The sequence below is a fragment of the Aegilops tauschii genome, chromosome 4, assembly GCF_002575655.3.
Source record: "Aegilops tauschii subsp. strangulata cultivar AL8/78 chromosome 4, Aet v6.0, whole genome shotgun sequence".
In the NCBI taxonomy this organism is placed as follows: Eukaryota; Viridiplantae; Streptophyta; class Magnoliopsida; order Poales; family Poaceae; genus Aegilops; species Aegilops tauschii.
In genome coordinates, this window is record NC_053038.3 from 112,562,612 (window position 1) to 112,585,500 (window position 22,889).

Sequence of the window (22,889 nt, forward strand, 5' to 3'; positions counted from 1 at the left end):
CGTCGTTTTAGTACTACCTAATCAAGTCATCTACTGTCATGTGCCTGTGCAATGTTTCCTCCTTATATCACCTTTAATCCAAGGCAAAATCTGGACCAGCGAGTACCTATTGCACTAATGGGTCATTAGTACTCTGACAGAGATATTTGGAAATAGGAATTCTAAAGCGCATACTATTCGGAGCAGAACGGTAATTTCTTGAATGAAGTAGGTGACTGTAATTTGTCTAATAACCACGCAGGCTACTTTAATCAATGTTTCCACTTTTCTTTGATTAAATGGTTCAGTTTTGATTAGTAACTCATTAGATTTTAAATATGATAGTAAGAAGTTGCAACGGCGCTATGTGGCGTTTGCACAAATTCCTTGATTTTCTAGCATAGCAGGTGTTGGGACTTGTCAAACAAGAGCTTAGTTTCCATAGAAGTATACACAGTTATATGAGATACTTTGGTTGGCATAGTAAACCAAACCATGTTACATAATTTTTGTATTAGAAAACTGACAAATACCCCCTCCGTTCCATAATAAGTGTCGTGGTTTTAGTTCAAAACCACAACACTTAGTATGGAACGGAGGGGGTAGTAGTTTTAAAAAACTGGAAAGCGAAGTTTCCTCCAGTCAATGGCAATTGTTCATCAATTCAAAGATTGATTCATGACACTTGTGTGTGCCTTCAGATCTCCCCTTAGTTCATACATCACCTGTCTATTAAAGAGCAATTAAATACTTGATGATGACATTATCCTTACACTACTATATGCCCCTCCTTCAATGCATAATTGTATGCTTGCTCCTGAGGATATCTCTTAGGGTCCCCTCCACCCCCACACCCCAAATTGGTGAACCAGGGCTCAACTTGGAGCCTATGCCTTCATTCCTGAAGGAGATGGCAACTTATGTCTGTCAATGAATGACATCTGAATATGTGCATGGTACAAATATATGCAGGCACGCGAAGATCGATTACTTTTGATGTTGGTGCTGGCAAACTACTTCAGGTATAGCTTAGCACAAAACATGTGTTACTTGAAATGGCAGGAAGTAATAAAATAAGAAAATATATTGCTATACGGGTTGATGAATGGTCAAAAATGGCCTCGTACAGGTCTCGTCCTCCTCCACCGCTTCCACTCGCCGTCTTCGCTTTGATATGCGCCCGTAGCCCCCTCGCGTCGCCTCCCCCTAGGCGACGCCAGGGGCCCTCGAACCCTAGCGCCGTAGGCCTCCTCTCGCGCCTCCCTTTGCCGCCGCTGCCGCCGGCGAGGGCCGCGGTGGCGGTGGGCCCGACGCCGAAGGCACCTGGGCGGGTGGATGCAGCGAGATCTCATCTGAGGCGGCAGGGGCGGCCCTTCTCGTGGGATCCGAAGGCGGTGGTTGGGGTGGCGATCCCTTGCCGTGCGGCGGTGGCCGAAGCGCCATAAGCCGGCGGAGCGGTGGCCCTGAGATGGACAGCGGCGGTGGCAGCGCCCCATCCGACGGGGTGCCTGATCTGCGCGAAGATGGTGGCGGCGGCGACTGCGGATCCAATGCCCCGATCGGATCCGCCGCGGGGTGGCCTTCCCCCGACCGGCGGCGCGTGGAGGGACCGGTGAGGAGATGTCGGATCTCCGCCGGTTTACCGACAGCGGCGTTCGTCTTCGTGGCGTGACTCCGCTCGGTTCCAGCCAACCGCGAGATCGGGACGACGTGGCTTCCGGTGAAAATCGCGCCTGGCCGCGGTCATGGCGGACGATGCCGGCGTCTTGGACGTCGTTCCCTTCTCGAGGTATCGTCATTGCAGGTCACGTCAACCTGATCGGAAGGTTCCGGGAGAAACCCTAGATCTGGGTCTACCAGATCGGACGATGACGACGTTTCGATATCGTTCTCCCTCCTGGGGGCATCGTTTTGGAGCAAGTGTTGGCTGGAGGGGACAAGAGGAGGAGCGGCGTGGTATCTGACATGTCGACAACGGCGGGTCTCAGCGGCATGGAGCAGCGGGGTCTCGCCGGTGGGCGTGTGATGATGGATGAGCGCAGGATGGTGGCGTTGTCTGGCGTCGTGGTGGCGTCGACGGCTGCTAGACCGGGCAAGGTACATGCAGCAGTACAGCACTAAAGATGGATTGGTGGCAGGTGGCTGCGGCGGCCTCATACCCGGCAAGCGTCTTGGTTGAGGAGTGCGCCGGACTGGTGGGTGCCCCATACCCCACAGGCGTCCTGGTTGGGACCTCAGGTCTTAGATGTTAGGTTTGGCTGCAGGGTTTGTTTGGTATTAGGCCCAGACTATCAGCTTCCCTTCATCAACTGGATAGGAGTAGCGACAGATGTTGTCTAGACGGTGGCTTTAGTCTTAGTTTTGTATAACTTTGTAAGGTCTTGTGTGAATAATTAATAAAGTGGCTGCATGCATCGTCCAGATGCAGAGGCCGGGGGTCCTCCTCCATTTCGAAAAAAAAATCACTCCATTGAATGCTTTGCTTTTTCTGGGGATGATTTTATTCAGAAATTTAGATTATTCCCATTTCCTCAATTGACCATCAGTTTCACTGCAGCGACAACACAGATATACACAAGACTCTTTGAAAAGGCTGGGACTGGTCTTCTAGTGCCAAGGTTAGAACACTGGCTTTATTTTATCTTGAATCCTTGGTTAGGAGAGTTTGAAGCTGTTGGCGTATTCTGAACTAATTTATCGTGTTTTGCGGCCTAGCGGGACCGGCACCTGCATCCTTACTGTACAACCAAAAAGGTTTCCTGGAAGGGTCAATGTAGCTTGTTCATGGGCTCCAGTGAGGTAACATGGATCGATCTTTCGTACTTGATTGCTAGCTGCTGGTTGGTTGTCCAGTCCTGGCACTCCGTTGGCACCCTTAAACTACACGTGCACCAGTAGCCTTAGGCCCCATCCTGTACCGTGAATGATGGCTACATCAAATCGAGACGTATACCCCTACTTGATTCTTATGCCTCTACTCGATTCTTATCATGTTCTGAAGTCTGATGATCATCTTTGGCTTAGATGAGTTAAACACAGTAATATACCAACAAGATGATGTAGTACTATTACCGTTACCTGACTTTTGAGATAGATGAATTTGAATTACATCCAGATGGTGTTTCGTATCGCTTGATGCAGAGGTCGGGAATAATCCTCCTTTTTGAAAAAAAAGATGATGTTTCGTATTAGTAACTAATTTGTCAGCTCTGAATCTACATCGGAGTTTGCAGAGATTGAATTTATACCGGAGGGTTCAAAGGGACGTGTAACGGAGAAGGACGTGACGGCCCATGTCTTGATCATTTTTTTTGAAAAGGGGGGTCGCCCCGGCCTCTGCATCAGAGTGATGCATACGGCCATCTTATTAACCAAATGAAAAGGTTCCAATAAGGTTCCAAAATCTCCGACTGAAAAAAACTAAAAAGACAGCTCACATAGAGCTAAAAAGGCTAGAGACACAAACTAGCCAAGATAAAACGCCACAACCGGCTGGCTAAGGATAGATAGGTAAACTAATTGCCTATCCTATTACATGACCGCCATCCAAACCGGTTGAAGATATCCCGAGCTACCATCTCCCAGCGGATAGATCCAGTAACCAAATGCTCCCTGGCCTCCATCGGAGTGAGTAGCGACCATGAACGGATCACGGCCGAGGCTCGGAAAATAACCTGCAAAAAATGAATACGTGATGTTCTGTTAAAAACCAAATCATTTCTGCAAGTCCATATAGTCCACAACAAAGCACAAACTCCAACACGAATATGTCTCGCTAAGTCAGGCTCAATCCCAGTGAGCCATGTCCCAAATAACGTGGTGACAGAATTCGGTGGAGTAATATTAAAGGCTATGTGTACCGTCCGCCAAAGGACTCTGGCAAACGGGCAATCAAGAAAGAGATGTTTGATCGTCTCGTCCCGATCACAGAACCTACACCTCGTAGGTCCTGTCCAATTACGCTTAATTAAGTTATCCTTGGTTAAAATAACTTGTTTATGGACAAACCACATAAACACTTTTATTTTCAAAGGAACTTTGACAGCCCAAACATGCTTGGAGGTAGGAATGGAGCTCGAATTAATAACATCAATATACATTGATTTAACCGTGAATACTCCAGACCTAGTCAGTTTCCAGCGTAATTCATCGGGTTGTTGAGAAAGCTGTACGTCCATTAGTCTCCGCACTAGAAGGAGCCATTCTTCCCAACGATTGCCCACTAACGACCGTCTGAACTGAATATTAAGGGGGATAGATTGAAATACCGTTGCAACGAACACCTCACGTCGCTGAACAATGCGATATAAAGACGGATATTGAATGGCCAAGGGTGTCTCGCCGAGCCAAGTATCCTCCCAGAAGCGTGTACTAGCGCCGTTGCCAATAACAACCTTTGTCCTATTAAACAAAGATTGTTTGACTTTCATCAGTCCTTGCCAGAAAGGCGAGTCAGTTGGCCTGACTGTGACCTGGGACAAGGATTTTGTCTGTAGGTACTTGCTGCGAAGGATTTGGGCCCACATGGCATCAGTCTCAAAAGAGAGCTTCCACAGCCACTTACTAAGAAGGCATCTGTTCTTAACTTCAAGATTTTCAATACCAAGACCCCCTTGGTCTTTCGGTCTACAGATGATATCCCATTTTGCAAGTCTGTATTTTCTTTTTAGATCATCACCCTGCCAAAAGAAACACGATCGATAAAAGTCCAGTCTTTTCCTAACACCAACTGGGACTTGAAAGAACGATAAGAGAAACATAGGCATACTCGTGAGCACCGAATTAATCAGAATTAATCGGCCTCCGTATGACATGAGTTTGCCCTTCCAGCAACTCAGTTTCTTCTCAAACCGGTCTTCAATGCACTTCCATTCTCTGTTAGTCAGCTTTCGATGGTGGATTGGAATACCTAGGTAAGAGAAAGGTAAATCCCCCAAGTCGCACCCAAACAATTGCCTATAAGCCTCCTGTTCGTCTTTGGCTCTACCAAAGCAGAACAACTCGCTCTTATGAAAGTTAATCTTTAACCCGGTCAATTGTTCGAAAAGGCATAACACCAGCTTCATATTTCTCGCCTTGGCCAAGTCATGCTCCATAAAGATGATTGTATCATCAGCGTACTGAAGGATGGATACACCTCCATCAACCAGATGAGGTACCAAGCCACCTACTTGACCATTCTCCTTAGCCCTTCCTATCAAAATGGCTAACATATCAACCACAATGTTAAACAGGATAGGGGACATCGGATCTCCTTGTCTTTGGCCTTTATGTGTCTGGAAGTAATGACCAATATCGTCATCACTTTAATTCCCACACTCCCTTTTTGCGTAAATGATTCAACCTGGCGGCGCCAGGCTTCATCAAAACCTTTCATACGCAATGCCTGTTGGAGAAATGGCCATTTGACCTTATCGTACGCTTTCTCGAAATTCACCTTAAAAATTACGCCATCTAATTTTTTGGAATGGATTTCATGGAGCGTTTCATGAAGGACGACCACCCCTTCAAGGATGTTTCTGTCCGGCATGAAAGCAGTTTGGGATTGATGCACCACAGAATGCGCAATCTGTGTGAGCCTATTAGTCCCGACCTTGGTGAAGATTTTAAAACTAACATTGAGAAGGCAGATCGGCCTGAACTGCTCAATTCTCACAGCATCCGTTTTCTTAGGAAGCAGTGTGATCGTTCCAAAATTCAAGTGAAATAATTGAAGCTGTCCAGAGAACAGATCATGAAACATAGGTAGCAAATCCCCCTTAATAATATGCCAGCACTTCTTGTAGAACTCAACCGGGAATCCATCCGGTCCAGGAGCCTTATTATTTTTCAACTGTGCAATAGCATCAAACACCTCCTTCTCTGAGAACGGGGCAACCAGAACATCATTATCAGCAGCCGATAGTTGGGGCACATCCTCAGTCCTGGACTTATCGAGGGATACACAATTATCCTCCGGAGATCCAAATAACTGCCTATAATACTCGGTTATATAGGTTTTTAGGTTATCCTGTCCTAAAATAGTGCCCTCATCTTGTTCAAGTTGGAATATTCTCTTCTTTCTGTGCTTACCATTAGCAATCAGATGAAAGAATTGAGTATTCGCGTCCCCTTGAACCACTTTGCGGACCTTAGCCCGCAAAGCCCACTTCAATTCTTCTTCGCGGAGAAGTTCTTTCAACCTCTTCTCTGCCTCAGTTTTAACCTGGATCTCAGCAGGCATCAAAATCGTGGATTCGGCCTTAATGTCAAGGGTCTGTATAAGAGAAAGGAGCCTGTCCTTTTCAATCTTATACACCCCACTAAGGTGCTTAGCCCAACCCCGCAAGAAACTTCTCAAATTCCTAATCTTATTCTGCCAACGCTCGACCGCAGTCCTACCTCCTACACCCTTCGCCCATTCCCTAGCGATCAGGTCCAAGAACCCTTCCGTTCGAACCATGCCATCTCGAATGAAAAGGTGTTTTTGTTTCCCACGTGGTTCGGCTCCCCTGAGTCCACGAACAAGGGTGTGTGATCGGAAAAGCCCCGCGAGAGAGCTTGCACCGTAACAAGAGGGAACTTCTGTTCCCACTCCACACTCGCGAGAACTCGATCAAGCTTTTCGTAAGTCGGGTTTGGCAAAGAATTAGCCCAGGTAAACTTTCTACCAGAAAGCTCTATCTCCCTCAGATCCAAGCTTTCAATAATAGTATTGAACATGAACGACCACCTGCCGTCAAAGTTATCATTATTCTTCTCCTCTCTCCTCCTAATGATATTGAAATCACCCCCAACTAAGATTGGAAGCTGCTCGGACCCACAAATCCGAACAAGGTCCGCCAAAAACTCCGGTTTAAGCTCGGGCTGTGCGGCACCATAAACCGCCACCAACGCCCAGTTGAAACCATCAACCTTAGACCTGACTCGAAACTTAACCGCGAAGTCGCCCATCACTACACTACGGACTTCAAGCGAATCGCATCTCACACCCAGTAAGATACCACCCGATCTTCCTCGCGGAGGGAGGCAATGCCAATCAAAATCAACACCACCCGCAAGAGAGGAAAGAAACTGGGGCGCAAAGTTATCTCTACCAGTTTCCGATAGAGCAATAAAATCTAGACGATGCTCCAGAGATGCCTCAGCAAGAAACCTTCTTTTAGCCAAGTCTTTCAGACCTCTGCTATTCCAAAAGATTCCTTTCATCACTCATCATGAAATTTTTTAGTAGTCCGAATCCTAGCACTCCTACGAACTACAGAATCGGGATAAATTTTCCATTTCCACTTGCGCTTTGGTTTACTAGGTTCAGTCTCCCGATCCTCATAACCGGGCTCAGCGGTACAAACAACTGCATTATCTATGGGCATATCATCGTCCTCAGACTCATGATTGGAGGGTGCTAGATCCATACACATATTATCGAGCACTCTGACCCCTAACGCATCAATTTCATTATCATTCATGGGTTTAACCGCGGCAAGATTAGGAATAGTCTCTAAGGCACGCTCTGCCTCCAAATCTAACAAATCATTCACCGAATTGGAAATCTCACTATCAGTAGCCCCTAGTGAAACTCCTAATTGGTTTGCATTATTTATAATTTCCTCATTAGAAAAATGCAATAAAGAATTAGATATGTTGACGGACATACCAGTAGAGATCTCAGCCGCATGAAGCTTGGCCGCCCTCATAGCGCACCTCTGCTGCATGTCATCAACCTCCGGAAGCTCCTGAATGCGAGCACTCATCCGCCTCCCCGTCGAGGCCGGGTCCGGGATCCCGCCAAAAGCAACGACCTCCTCCCTAGTAACTCCTCGTGCTGAAACCCGCGAAGGGTCAAGCAAGGTTACCGGAGGAGGCGGCTGCGGGCTCCCATACCCCTCGGACAAGTGCCCCAAGCCGAGACCCATAGCCACGGGTACGCTGGGAGAGAGGATGGCGGGGGCCGCCTGCCCGAGCCCTCCTCCCGCCCCACCCTTCGGCGAAGAATGGGTCGTCGTCGTCGCAGGAGACGCGGTCCTCCTGACCGCCGAAAAGGGAGGAGGAGCCAGGGCCACCTGCCCCAAATCCCCCACCCCCAGCGCCTCTGAAGGCGCGGGTGCCGCCGCCACGACCGGAGGAGACGCGGTCCTCCTGACCGCCGACGAGGAAGGAGGAGTCAGGGCCACCTGCCCCAAACCCCCCTCCCCCAACGCCTCAGAAGGCGCGGGCGCCGCCACGACCGGAGGAGACGCGGTCCTCCTGACCGCCGACGAGGAAGGAGGAGTCAGGGCCACCTGCCCCAAACCCCCCTCCCCCAACGCCTCAGAAGGCGCGGTCGCCGCCGCCACGACCGGAGGAAAAAGAGCCGAAGCCGCCTGCCTTGGGCCCCCTCTCCCAGCACCCGCCGATCCCGCCACGACCGGCGACGCCGACGTCGGGATAGTGAAGAGGGAAGTCGAAGCCACCTGCCCCGAATCCCCTCCCCCGCGCCCCACCTCGGCCGCAGCCGTCATCTCCGAAACCTCGACTTCAGGTGAAGCCAGGGAAATGGAAGCAACCACCGACTCCCCGTCCCCAGAGCCAACCAAAGTCCTCGCCGACGATGCCCTCGCCAAGCATCCAGCCAGGGCCCCGCCGGCACCCTCGAACTCCAACAAAGGTAGTGAATGCTCAAACACATCATCAGAATCTACCCGGTCACTCCATAGTCTGGGAGGGGCAGAGGCTGGCTCAAAGGACCCAAACCGCAACGAAGTCATAGGCACCGATGGTGAGGGTGCCGGCTCAACCCCGGTCCCATCCCCGGACTGAGCATCAGGACGAGAACCGTTAGTCCCCTCACGAGTCGACTCATCAGTCGGTGCTCCCTCGGCTCCCGCACTGTCGTCCCCCTCGTGCATATCAACATCATTCCCATTCATTGCCTCGGCAAACAGGGCAGCGTCCTCAAACTCGATCTCAAGTGGAAACACCTCTCCCCTATAAGTCCAGTTAACCACATCAGGCATGAACTCAATATCCAAAACGCTCACTAAGATGCGAGCCACTCCATGTGCACGGGTAAAGGCCATATCCACTTTCTCCGTCTTGCCCACCATAATACCCATACTGGCCACAACTCGAACATCCTGCAAAGGCTTAGATGGAGCCCCCGAAAACCTCAACCAGACCTGCGTAAGCGGCTTTCCCTTAGGCTCCACCTTCTGCCACTCATGAAACTCCAGAATGCACCTAGTGCCAGGAACTCTACACAAGCCAAAACTCAACAGTCTCTGCAGATCATCCACAGATGGGAACTCAACCTTAAAAACATTGGCCTCGAGAGTAACCAGCTCCCATTGGAAGTTCCCCGGTGCCAGTTCCTGAAGCCTCTGCACAATCTGAGCCTCCGAAACCTCACCCTGAGTAGCTTTGACAACCCCGGTGGTCAAGCTCAAAGTCTCCTCCGGAATCTCTCTCGCGGCCGGGGACTCAAAGAACATTAGCTCAGCATAATAAACTCCATACATTGTCAAAGTCGGAGCCTGGTCACGCAACAACGGGCAATCCCCCGAGGCATGTGCTGGCTTACCACACGACTCACACAGCTCTGCCACGCATTCAACAATGAAGTGGCCTTTCTCACCACAACGGTAGCAAAGCATCCTTTCCTTCTTACGCGCCCACTTGGACGCCCTCTCAGCATCAGTCCTATCGGTAGCCTCAGCCACAATCCCAGTCGCAGGAACCTCAACATTGGCTAAAGCCGTCACCACCTCCATCGCCTGGGTAGGGAGCTCCGTGGAATCTGTCTCCACTGCTGACGCCGCATGGTCAACAACTGCCGGAGGCGGAGGCGGCCTGCGATACCTCCCGCGGCCACCGCCCCGGCCACCACGATGTCCACGGTAGCCACCTCTCTGGCGGTGATCCGGACCGGAGGCACCCTCGACAAAACCTCCTGGAGGGCCGAGAAAAGGTCTCTCAGTAGACCCGTCACTCTGCCAGGCATAACCACGACCTCCTCCCGTGGAAGAGGAACCATGATGTTGTCCATCACCATACACATCTAACCCATCGTCCCCCCCACTGGCCTCGGGGCGGAACACGGGACTCTTTAGAGCTTGAATTCAGCCTCGTCTGAGACGGTCCCGACCGGTTTTGAGCCGGCCTGGCGACGAAGTGAGGCGGAGGCGCGGCATGAGGCTGACCGCCCGCATGCGACGGCACGACCCCAGGGGCAGCACCACCTCTGCCATCACCCGCTACACTGGCCACGCCCGGTGCTGGAGGCCTAGGCCCGCCTCGACCCGCTGCCGGTGGAGCGCCGGACGCCGGAGGCCTGAGCCCGCCCTTTCCAGCCGCCGTTTGCATGGGCACCCCCGGCGCTGGAGGCCTAGGCCCACCTCGACCCGCTGCCGACTGAGCGACGGGCGCCGGCGGCCTCACGCCCAAGTTAGCATTACCACGGCCCGGGTTACCCAGATGAGCACCCCTGCCCGCCTGCTGCCTCTGGCCTAGCGGCACCAGGGCTCCACGCCCGGCACCCGCCGCCGGCGGCGGATCCTCCCCGCCCCGCCCTGCTGGAGCGGACGAAGCCAGCTTCTTGGTTGGCGGCGGCGCAGCCCCGCGGCCGGCCATGTCCAGGAGAGGCCGGATCCTCCTTGCCCGATGAGCACCACACACCGGGAATCCTCTGATCCCGCGCCTGTGAACCCTAGGAGCAACAAGAGACGGCGCACGACAGGAAGAAGATCGATCACCCTCGTACGTGCATGCGATAGCGATATGGGCAGGACTATGGTCCGGTACAGCATGGGCCTCATACCCATCTGACCCAGGCCCATCTCCTCGTGGACCCGGCTCCCTCCGAGCCGGCCCAACAGAGCCCAGCAGGCTATTCAAACGCAGCGATCACTCCTCCGAGATCCCCATCGCCGGCGCAGCCAAGACAGGCGCCGCCGGTGCCTGACGAACGCCGATCCGCCTCGCATGTTTCCTCTTCTTAACCGTAATCCAAGACTGCGGATGAATTAAATCGAAGATCGTAAGATTCGGGAGACAAACCTTAGGCAAGGGGCCCTTCCATGGCCTGATCGCAGCAGCCGCCGTCCTTCGATGAACGACACGACGAACCATCTCCTTCTTCTCACCCGCGTGTAATCCAACCCTAGCCGGATCGTCGGGAGGCAGGATCGCGTCGACCGTGGATGCCACCTCGTCACCTCGCGTCGGGATGCAGGCCTTCTCACCATGATGTCACCCCGTCGCCCTCACTCTCTCTCATGATGTAACCAGCAGCCACCATGTCTTGATCATGCAATTACTAAGCATTTCCCTGGGTATTAATGCCCATTCCGTGTAGTACTGCCTATGCTCAATTTTGACCTATAACACTAACAAGTTTTTTTTTTCGGGCTATAACACTAACAAGTCAACAATTCATTTCCAGTAATGCTGATGTCCCTAAACGTAGGCGCCATCAAATGTGAAATTTTGTACAATTTTCTAACTGAAGCTTGTAGTTGCTTAATTATTAGTTTGCACATTTCTCTGCAGAGCTTTTCTGCGTGAAGAACAAAACAAGCACCCACTGTGCTGATGTTCTGCTTCTTGTGATTGATAAAACCAGAAATAACATGATCAGAGTGCTCTCCAGCCTCCAATTTTTTTTCACCATCAGAGACAATTTGTTCAAGGTCAAGTGACATAAATATATGCAGGCCTTTTCTTCCCTTTTTGAGCATAGATAACCTTGGTTACATCATGCCTACGGAATGCAGATGACACAGTTCGCCACTTCTGCTAAATCCCTGTCGCTGTCTCTAGCCCTTCGACGTTTCAGCCTACAAGGAGGTGCGTACATGCGTATGCGTAATGTCGGCTATGGACGCTAGGAAATTACCAACAGAGGCTTGACTCGTTACTTGTGTGTATCAAACATGGATGCATAGGTAGAGTATCAAACATGGAGTAACATAAATTAATTAACCTAATTAACACAGTATGTTTGTGCGCGCGCGTGTGGGCTGTGACGCCATCGGCCATTGTTTCTTAATTTACTTTCCCAGCTAGCTAGCTAGAACAGCATTGGAACGGAGTAGCACTCATCGGACAGCTCCAGCTCCGCGGCCTCATCAAACAGCCACTTCTCGATCGAAGACAGCGGCGCCTGCTGCTGCTGTTTCGTCTCGTGGTCGTACTCGTACGCGACGCGTCCCCCCATCAACGCCGGCTGCTGCACGCTGGCGGTGAAGCTCAGCTCGGCGCTGCCGGTGCCGGACATACTGTCCAAGGGCAGCAGAGGCTTGACGTCGTCGCCGTCGTAGTTGCTGTGCGGCGGCGGCGGCGGCGGGGAGCTCTTCATGAAGCCGCCGAGCAGCTTGGATATGTTGTCCACGCTCGAAGCGTAGGACGACGAGGAGCAGACCTCGGCGGCAGCGTCGGCGAACGGCGAGTGACCACGCCCAGCGATCAGCTGCGAGACCTCCGTGTTCATGTACGCCTGGCCGGCCCCGTAGCCGTCGGCCCTGGAGACCATGTCATGGTGGTGCTGGTGGTCGAAACTGTCGCCTGCTGTGCCGGGGGAGGATGCCGCCGGCGGCGCGAAGATGGCTCCCATGGCTTGCTGCTTCCTGAGCTTCTTCTTGAGGTGCGTGTTCCAGTAGTTCTTGATGTCGTTGTCCGTCCTCCGCGGCAGGTAGGACGCGATCGCCGCCCATCTACATTCAAAGCAAGAGATGGAATTGTTAGCTGAATCGATCGCCATGGACGCCAGGCCACTGCCCCAGCCCCCCATTGATCGATGATATGAAGTTCATCAGTGGTAAGTATACCTGTTGCCGAGGAGTGACTGGAGGTGGACGATGACGCCTTCCTCGTGGCTTGTGAAGTTGCCGCGCTTGATGCCGGGGCGGAGGTAGTTGGTCCAGCGGAGGCGGCAGCTCTTGCTGCAGCGCATGAGGCCGGTGCTCACCGGCACAGACCGCCAGTTGCCGGGGCCGTGCTCCTGGATGTAGGAGACCAGGATGATGTCCTCCTCCGGCGTCCACGGACCCTTCTTCACGCCCAACTTGTCGCAGCACGGCGGCCTCCCCATCACTACTGTTCGATCACTCTCTCTGGATCCCCCGCTTGATTTGATCTCGTCTTTTTCTGGCCGTGCACTGTCTCAAGCGTGTCGTGTGTATATATAGCAAGGAGCTTGGAGCTGAATGGGAGTGAGTGAGTGAGCTCCTTTTCACTTGTTGCCGTCTACGTACGTACACCTGTGACGCTCTCGCTACTGTGATTTTCACTTTCTTGCTAGCTGCTGATCGGTCTGTAGTACACACGCTTTCTCTTTCCATCAACAGCATCACATGAATGATATAGGAACCCATCGATCCACCTGGCCCACGCCTTAAAGGGTGGACGGGATAGCCATATAGCCAGAGGTGTACTGCCTACTGTGTGAAATTTAAAGGCTCCGGCATTTGCATCGCGTGCAAGAGGCCGACGGCAGATGGCTCATCCAGCTTGATTCATCGAGGCATTTCGTTCCGCAATAACATGCACAAATCACGCATAGCCATGAACCCATAATATTTTTGCGAAAGGTGTTGAACCCATAATAAATCTTGAAATTCCGTCAAACTTTCTATAAGGAAATCACCATTTTAAAACTTTTTCATACAGAAGACAGTAAAATTACCAGTGTTATTAACACCAGTAATGCTACACCCACGTAAGGATTTCTACGTAATTACCGTAACTGATTACATGGCACGTTTAGGCTAGAGGAAATAAGGGGAGGGCCCCACCCCCGGTTGAAATAGGGGGGGGGGGGGGGAGGGGGTGCGAAGAGATAAGTTAAGGCAAGTTACGTAACTTTACGTAGGCCTAGCATTTTTCTATTAACACTGGAGGCATAGTATTGAGCATGGAGAAAAATCAAGCTACAAAAAGTGAAACTAGAGATGGCGACTTCGACGAAACTTGATGTAACCTTTTGTTTTTATCATGGATTTTTATTGTCGGTGTTTATTTTGGTTTATCCGACTACTTTGTTTGAATGATCAACAAAACCAAACTATTCACTTGAAAAATAATAATAAGTGATGCCTAATGTTAACTTTTTTTTTGCGGGTGATGCCTAATGTTAACTACCTTTTGTAAAAATGTGATCTAAACGCTTTTATATTTCTTTACGGAGGGAGTAGAAAACATAAATGGCACTTCATGGTTTGGTTCCTTTTGGTGAAACCAGCTCACACAAGGTCAGGTCTCAGGCCTGGCATGTTTGCTCGCATTTTTTTAAAATATTTATTTTAGACTTTTCAATGATGTATATTTCGGTGACCGATGACATTCTAGTCGACTATGAGATGTATATGATGACTCCGAAAATACCAAAATTTGCCAACAACCTAGCCAATGTGCTCATAGAGATACATGTGTGTGCATTCATTCATACACATACATGTTTGTGAGCGTAAACGTGTGTATCTCGTGTTCCTTAAAAAAATAGATTGATACATCACGTAGCATTGATAATCTTATCTATCCGGTCAACAAATAAACCACTATTAATATTGTGGAGGTCATATACATTTCGCACGCAGGTAGGTCCACCTTGTCCATATTATTTGCAAGGCTCATCTGCGTAGGCAACACCAGCAGCAATGTGCCAACACCTGAGCCACACATCTCTTATTAAAAAAAGTGATAAACGCAAGAAACACAATCTGATGCTACCAACTATGCATTCACCATTGTTTCTTGTGGGTGTTGCAATAAAGTCAATCACCTCTGATTAGTTTTTTTTTTGCAGGAAAACTTCCGATCTATTCATCTTCAATCATGGTAATACAACGAACACCAGAAATAAAAATTACATCCAGATCCGTAGATCACCTAGCGACGACTATAAGCACTGAAGCGAGCCGAAGGCGCGCCGCCGTCATCGCCCCTCCATCGCCGGAGTCGGGCACAACTTGTTGTAGTAGACAGTCGGGAAGTCGTCGTGCTAAGGCCCCATAGGACCAGCACCCCAGAACAGCGACCGCCGTCGATGAAGAATAACGTAGATTGGAAGGATCCAAACCGAAGACAGACCAACGTAGATGAACAACGACGAGATCCGAGTAAATCCACCAAAAATAGATCCGCCGGAGACACACCTCCACACGCCCACCAATGATGCTAGACGCACCGCCGGAACGGGGACTAGGCAGGGAGACCTTTATTCCATCTTCAGGGAGCCGCCGTCGTCTCGCCTTCCTAAGCAGGACACAAACCCTAACAAGATTGAAAAAAACCCGACTAAAACCGGAGCCCTCCCACCGGCCCTTGCCCGGATCCACCGCGCCTCCATGGCCCTAGGGCCACCGGAGACGAGGCGGACCTGCGTCGGCGCCTGCGGGAGGCACAAACCCTAACTTTCTTTCTTGGAGGAGGAGCACCTCTGATTAGTTAGTTAAATACAACTCCATGTAGATCTCGAGCCAGGCGCTAGGCATTGGGCCCTACCAATGGGAGCTTCAGTGAAGATGGGCCAGGGGTCGTGGGTGCTGCAGTCACGAGGGGTACGACACTCTGGTTCTTGGCCAGTGATTCAATCTACCTTTCGTGCTCCATGGCCGGATCCGGGCTGGGCTCTATTCAGCGAGGTGGTAGTCAGCGGTGAGGTGCTTCGCGTGTTGGTCCGTGCGATGACCACTTAGACCCACGTCAGCGGTCACTGTGAATTGCAATGGCCATCGAAAAATCTTTACAAGGGCTATCCCTCTAGATTCGGTGGTTGCCTTTGACTTTGACGATGAGATGCAATTTATGGACAATGACTTGACCTAGAGGGATGGTTGTGTAGTGGCGGGAGTCGGTTTCTAGCCCAGCGCCTTGCAGCTACTATGATCGTGGAAAAATGATGACGTCAACACATGATTGACTCCGATGGTGGTGCTTGACGAGTACTCGGTCTCGAGCTCCGGTGCGAAAACCCAAGTCTGACGCTAATATGTTATACCTGACAATGACGATGTTTTTGCGTCATTACCTTGTTGAAGGCATTGTTCGGATATGCTCGGATTGGTTTTTCATGGTGAAAAGCTAGACGACCTTTTGTGGTTGGATCTGGTGACGACGACGCTCAAGCTTCGCTATTGAAGAATCTCATTGTCCTTGTGTTGTCATGAGATGATTGGTGCGGATATGATCATTGATGTAGTTTGTCGATCGTGGATTTAATCGCTCAGTTTTTTCTCGTTTAGGCATAGCTTTGATCTTATATGACTTTACTATTTGTCGACGATTTCTTTTATTGATGTTAGCTGTGTGCATTCTAACTATGCAGAGGTCGGTTGTGCTCTTATTGTGTTTGTATCTACTTGATGCTCCATTTGAGCCAACAAAATTGACTCTGTCGAAAAAACTGTACTAGATCTTAAGCCTTTCATTGCTGTAGCGAACTGCAAATGCACAGCAGTTCTGATGCTACACCTCGGGGCCAGGTCAACTTAAGTAAGTAACTCTTCCCAAGGATGTCGTTTTGGTGTTGGGGAGCATCTGCTCCTAGTGATGAACAACAAATCAAAATTAAAATGAAAAATAAAAAATATTTTTTGGCACAAAAGATGCACAAGTTTTCTAGGTGTATGAAAAACATTCGTGGCGATGGGTGCTCTGACAAAAAGACCAGAGTTTTGAGCAAGGTTCAGAATTTTTGATTCTGGAGCATTGATTTTATTTTTTTCGTCCCGAGTTCCCCTATCTCACATTGCCATGAAACTTTGCACGCCCGCAGAAAACTTGTTCATTTTTGATGTATAAAAATTTCAGAAATATTTGAATTTACCGTTCATCCGGGCGCAGGTGTGCTCGTGTTCAGCTATGGATTTTTGACTCTTCCCCACCAAAAATAAAATAGTTCCTCCAAAATTTTAAATTAAAATTAAAATAACTCTGGTGCAGGGTAGCTAATCCTGCACGAGAGTTTAGAAAACTCAACATTGTTTTATCTTGCTTAAAAAAACACCCGCGTTGCTTTCTAGGGGGTGGCATGAGCAAACCCTTGCCGCCGCCGCCCTGTCCCATCCCACCTCACTCTCCAGCCTGGCCATTGCCGGAGGAGGCCGACGGGCGAAGCCCATCTCGATGGAAGGCAGCGGCAGGGGGAGCTTCTCTCGTGGCGTGCTGCTTCGTCCCTGGCCGACGTGGATTGCTTGCGGAACGAGGACAGAAGTCAGAGCAGCGGCCTCAGGCGGAGGTGCCGATGGCGGACCTACTCGCCTGCATGATGGGGAGGCCGAGCGCGGCGAATCATGTGGTGGTTCGACACATGAGGGATTTGGGCTCTGGTGCCCACATTCCTTGGCCACGACGAAGTCCTGTTGTGCTCGTAGGGATGACGACCGACCAACGTGGTGGTGGGCGTTGCTGTAGCGCACGGATTCGGGGCGGTGGCTCTAGTGGGTCATGGCGGTTTGTCAAGCTATGGGGCGGCTAAACATCTGGCGGATTTGGGCCCAGATGTCTAGCTTGGTTGGCGACGGCAGTGCTCGTCGGATGCGTGGGGTTGGCGGGAATGCGGCGTGTCGTTATGGTGGTTCTGCTACTTGCGATGGTCGGTGCTCTGGAGGTCGTCGGCCTCAGGGATGCTTGTGGAAGTTGGGGCATGGGCGGTGGTTATGTGTCAATCCAGGTGAAAGCTCCTTTTGAGTTCCATGTTAGAACCGACAATGGCGACGCCTTTGGGTACCACTCACCTCCATGGAGGCATTGTTCGATGGAGCTGTGACACTTCCTCCTGGTCTGCAAGTCTTTGGGGAAAACCTCAAATTCATCCAGATCCATTGACGGTGGCGCTTCAAACGTCACTCCCCTCCTTGAGGCATCGATATTGAGTTGCTCTATTTGCCATCTAGCTGACATCATCCAGGGTCAAGTGGCTTGTTTGTGGTGGTGTGATTTCTATTCTTCTCTGTCTGTCCCGGTGGTGATGGAGTTTACCTTCTACCAACTCGGTGGTTGATGTGTACGGTGAAGCGATCCGGGTGTGGACTCGGCTCCTTGATGCCCTTCGGCTTTGCGGTGCCGTTGTTGTGTTGTAGCCTCGACCGCATGTGGCTCTACGTCTGGGTATGGACTCGTTTGATCATTTCCTTTTGACTGCGCCAATAGACATGAGGCATCATGGACGGTCTCGGTTGATGGAACTCTTCGTCTATGGTGGTGGTGTTCCTCGTGCACCCTCTCATCCGTGAGAACAATGGAAGATGATGGCACTCTGGTGTTGGGATACATAGTAGGAAACAAAAAAAATCATCCTACGAATAACGTTCCCAGGATCACCATGAAGATGCATACAAGATTAAATCTGATTGTTACCAACTTTGAATTGCAGCAGAAGAAGAGTTAGTGAAGATTGTTCTTGAATTCCCTCGAACCATCCCATGAAGAAGAATCGAACATACGATCCCTCTATGGATTGCACGCATTCAACACCAGTGATACAGCAGTGCTTCGCCGCCTAGAGCTAGACGATGACGGGGTAGAAGACGAGGGAGGAGCAGCCCTTCGGGAGGAACAATTTTGGTGTAAGAATGAGAGAGCCAGAGAGAGAGAGCCAGAGAGAGAGAGAGAGCCAGAGAGAGAGAGAGAGAGAGAGAGAGAGAGAGAGAGAGAGAGAGAGAGAGAGAGGATGCAGCTTTGCACAGAAAATTCTATGCAAAAGAGGTTCTACCCCCTCCACTATATATAGGCAGAGGGGAAGGGGAGGCGCCTCGGGAAAGGGGGCAGCCCCAAGGGTTGCGCCCCCATCTAGGGCTGGCGTCCACCCAAGGGGTGCGTCGCCTTCCAACCCTAGCCACACCTAGGGGGCTTGGCCCCAAAGCAAAAGGGGCGGTGCCACCAATAATGGGCCTAAAGGCCCATGTGGGCCTGCCCACTTCGGACATGCGAAGTGGCATCCCCCTTTGGCTCCCTACGAAAAATTCCAGAAGGTTCCAGACACTTCTAGTACCATCTCATATATTTCGGATACTAGTTAGGGTTCTTCAATATTTTTCCTGCTTCTCGGTTTAATCCGGTTTTCTCTGAAACACCTTCGGGTATCTTCGAAACATTTTCGGTTTCTCCGATAGGAGCCAAGGGGGCAAGGGGGCAGTCAACTACAAGGAGCACCTAGTTCGACCCAACTAAGGAGAGACTCCTCCCCCACCTCCTCCCAATTCGTCCCACCCCTTCCATATAAAGGGGGCGCCCCCTTTTGGGCCTTTTCCCACTATAGGCTGCCCTCTTGGTTCGGACCAAGAGTGACTTCTCTCCCAAAAAATATTCCGGAACCTCTCGAAAACTTTCCATATAAAGATTCAAAACTTTTTTGGCCATGTTATACCTTTCTGAAATTCCCGAAACCCTTCCGGCACCATCCGAAACACTTTCAGTGCTCATTCTCTCCTTTCTCTAGTTATCATAATTACTAGTTGTTAAGCATGTGACCCTACAGATTCGGAAATAAGCGAACATGACCTGCATCACTTTCCGGTTAATAGTTAATTGTTGGATCTAGACACCCTTGTTAACTCTTGCATATTCACAAAGTTTTCAAGTGAACCTTTTGTTCCCGAGTATCATTCCATTTGCTTCCTGATATGTTATAAAACCTGAGGCGAGATATTATCGGTATCCTTGTGATTAACTCCTTGATCACTATGCATGTTACCCTGGTTACTGGTTTTGTTCTCTTTACTCGTATTCGTATTCCGGTATCCCTGTGATCTCCATCACAAGTGTCTGGACAGACGATAATGATACCGTAACACCGAGTGGTCCCAAAGAGTATTTTTCATCGTCGGAGGACGAAATCCTAGTATTGAACTATTGATACCGAGACATACGTTTTTGATATACCCGTAAGTTACTTTTATTGTCACCCAGTTATAGAGTGACGTTCGATAACCCCAAAGTAACCATCTGGTATGTTGGCATATGATATTCCCATGGTCTAAGAGACTAGCCAAGCATTAACACTTTATATGAAAATACCGACAACATAATAAATATTTGATCTCTCAGTAATTCATAAGTTGGGTCTATCGAACACCATTGTTTTGATAACAATGTGTTCTCATTGTTGATAGCATCCTTGTTACTATAATAATGCTCGGGATCAGGAACACAAGATCATCATCAACACATGAGCTAGTCTCAGAGGCATGACCAGGGATTATATTGCTGTTTATGTTTCCACACATGAAATTGTGCTTTCCTCTAGATCCCATATTGAAGAACCAATACAATTATATCATAGAAATATAAACTTAATTATGAATATGGAAATATAATAATACATTTATTATTGCCTATAGAGCATATTCCAACAAATACACCATTTCGAGTTCCATGTTCAAATTTGAGACTTTCCTAGATTTAATACGATGTATTTAGGGCATTTAATTCATTTCTAGATATATTTTTGACTGAATACTGTGAGGCAAAATCCCCACAACCCTTTATTCAAAACCTCCACCACAAAGTCCAACACAGTCTCTATTCATTTCTAGATATTTGATGGAGATCAATCAAATTTGAAGTACATGTACATTAAAAAGGCTAAAAATTGGTGCAAAAAAGAAACCCATTTTAGTTCTTTAGTGTGTAGTTAGGTCATATATGTGAGAAACAACTACATGTTCATTAATTTTATATGCGGGGCGGCACATCGTCTTCACTTTCAAGCAACCTACATCATCATAGCCTATTCAAATATTTTTCAAATTTTAACCACATACTCTGCATGTCATGTGATGACACCATGTAAAGTTTCACAGTTTCCAGACAATATTTAAATTTGTTGTAAATTCAAAAAACCATTTTACATAATTAAAATTGGTTTGTGTGTTTGAATTTTCACATACACATATTTGAAAGCACCAACCTTTTGTTTCAGAGGCCCTAAGTATGTGCTAAATACGTCGATAACTCCAAATGGTGCCCAGGATCATCTACACTCGATGCACTGTATTTTTGTGTGTGTAAAAGGTCCAAAAAAAACTGGAACTTTTAGGCATCTAAGATGCTCATATACGCAAGGTGTGTGCAAATTTCAGATTGGTCCGACATCTGAGGAGTTCATGCAAAAACAAATCGGCTCTAAATAGTGTTCTTTTTCAAAATTTCTCAGACACAAAGTTTTGTCTTTTTTGGCACGAGGTCCAATCACCACAAAATTTTACACGCACCTTGCGCACATGAGTATTATCTTTGAATTCACTATTCACGCCCATGCATAGATGAGTCTGGGTGCAGAATAGTCGATCTCCTAATTACATTATCCATGATCTTTCTCCCAGTTAATTTTTTTTTAAACATAAGTTCAAAGTTGAAAGATATCCGATGAAATACAAATTTATTCATAAAATGCATAAAATATAGGAAATAATGAAACCTACAAAGTTCAAACCATTTTTCATAGAATGCCATAAAAAATTAAACACAAATAAAAATAAAAATACACAAAACAACTCAATATCACAACTATGCTACAGAAGTTCGACACCGTGAGAGCGATGCTCAACCGATCTCGCTACCGTCATGGTGATGCCCAGGCACTTGCAGAACTACCAGAGCTCTGCTCCAAAGCTTGTGTGTCATCATAACTGTTTCTCTGATGAGCTGATTGCCGTGAGGGTGGTGCCCCAACATCTGTGGGCCCTTCAGAGCTGTGCTTCTTTAGTTGCGGAACCGCCAGAGGCCTTTTGAGCCATATTCGATCAAAACAATCATTAACGCATAACACCTTCAGGTTAGACTCAAACAATCAAACTGGTCTAAGCCCGTTCCAAGGGACCGGGGCTCGAAGACTCACTTGGTCTGGTTCAAACGAGTCAAATCAAGTCAAAAGGAGCAGAAAGAGGCACACCAGCTATGCGTGACGTCAACGGTCGTTGTACATGCCCAGTAACTTCCTCGACCGTGGGACGTGTCAAAGGAATGCCCGGACATGTGGCGAGCAATTAGCAGCGGAAGATTCGGTGCCGTCGGTTATAAGATAACCAAGTGGGAAAAGTTTACTATTCACCGTTGTCACTTGCCCTCGTCTTCCTCGAGTTCGTCTTTGCCATTCCAGTACTTCGAGCCCGTGCTTCCACCAAATCCAATGGCCCTCTGCCACCACCGCATCTCACTCTACTCGGGTGCGCAATAACAAGGGCTAATCTTCTATCGGCCCCGCCTTTAGTTTTTTATATAGATGAGGCTGAAGGCTGCCCTTGTATTTATATATATGCACCGTGCACCCGATCAACATATCGAAAGTTGCATTGCTTTCAACATGGTATCAGGTTTCTTCCCGATCCAATCCTAACTTCCGCTCCTCCCTAGCAGCCGCCGCCGCCGCAGCACCACGCTGCCGCCGCCGCCACCATCCACCTGCGCCGCCGCCGCCGCCACCATCCACCCGCGCCGCCGCCGCACCCGAACCCCGCCGCCGCGTGCGCCTCTCCACCCCGATCTCCCTCCCCTCTCCCGAGCCGTCTCTCTATCCCGCGCCGCCTCCCCACCCGATCCCCCTCCACACCCGATCGCCACCACCGCGCCGCCACCACCTCGGTCGTCGCGCCGCACCAATGGCCTCTCCCCACGCCGCCGCCTCCCTTCCCTCCAACCCCTTCGAAGGTCCGGCCCCTCCCCCGGTGGAGGTCGTTCGCGATCTCGACATCTTCGCCCGCATGCCCGTCATCCTCGACTACGCCAACTCCACCTACTACGCTTGGAAGACTTACTTCTCCCTCGTCTTCCGCGAGTACCACCTCATCGATCACGTTGATGGCTCCGTCGACTCCGACGTCATGTTCGCGGATGACGACTGACTAACCATCGACGCCACCATCACCCGCTGGCTGTACCAAACCATCTCCAAGGACATCTTCCACACCATCGTTTGCGACACCGATGACGCGCAGACGGTGTGGGCGAAGCTGAAC

The 22,889-nt window shown here is 49.7% G+C and overlaps 1 protein-coding gene across 1 annotated transcript; it reads right to left on the minus strand.

Moving 5' to 3' along the window:
- Positions 1-11,890: 11,890 nt before the first annotated feature.
- Positions 11,891-13,243, minus strand: LOC109773635 (MYB transcription factor 69). Its single transcript, XM_020332337.4, has 2 exons — positions 12,762-13,243; positions 11,891-12,647 (listed from the first exon to the last, which is right to left on the minus strand). The coding sequence occupies exons 1-2, from the start codon at positions 13,022-13,024 to the stop codon at positions 12,005-12,007; spliced, it is 906 nt and encodes a 301-aa protein (XP_020187926.1). The 5' UTR covers positions 13,025-13,243; the 3' UTR covers positions 11,891-12,004.
- Positions 13,244-22,889: the final 9,646 nt, after the last annotated feature.

Coding starts and splice junctions, on each gene's coding strand:
- LOC109773635 (XM_020332337.4), bottom strand. CDS start 13,024: ATGGGGAGGCCGCCGTGCTGCGACAAGTTGGGCGTGAAGAAGGGTCCG. Junction 12,648..12,761: donor CAGTCACTCCTCGGCAACAG/GTATACTTACCA, acceptor CTTTGAATGTAG/ATGGGCGGCGATCGCGTCCT.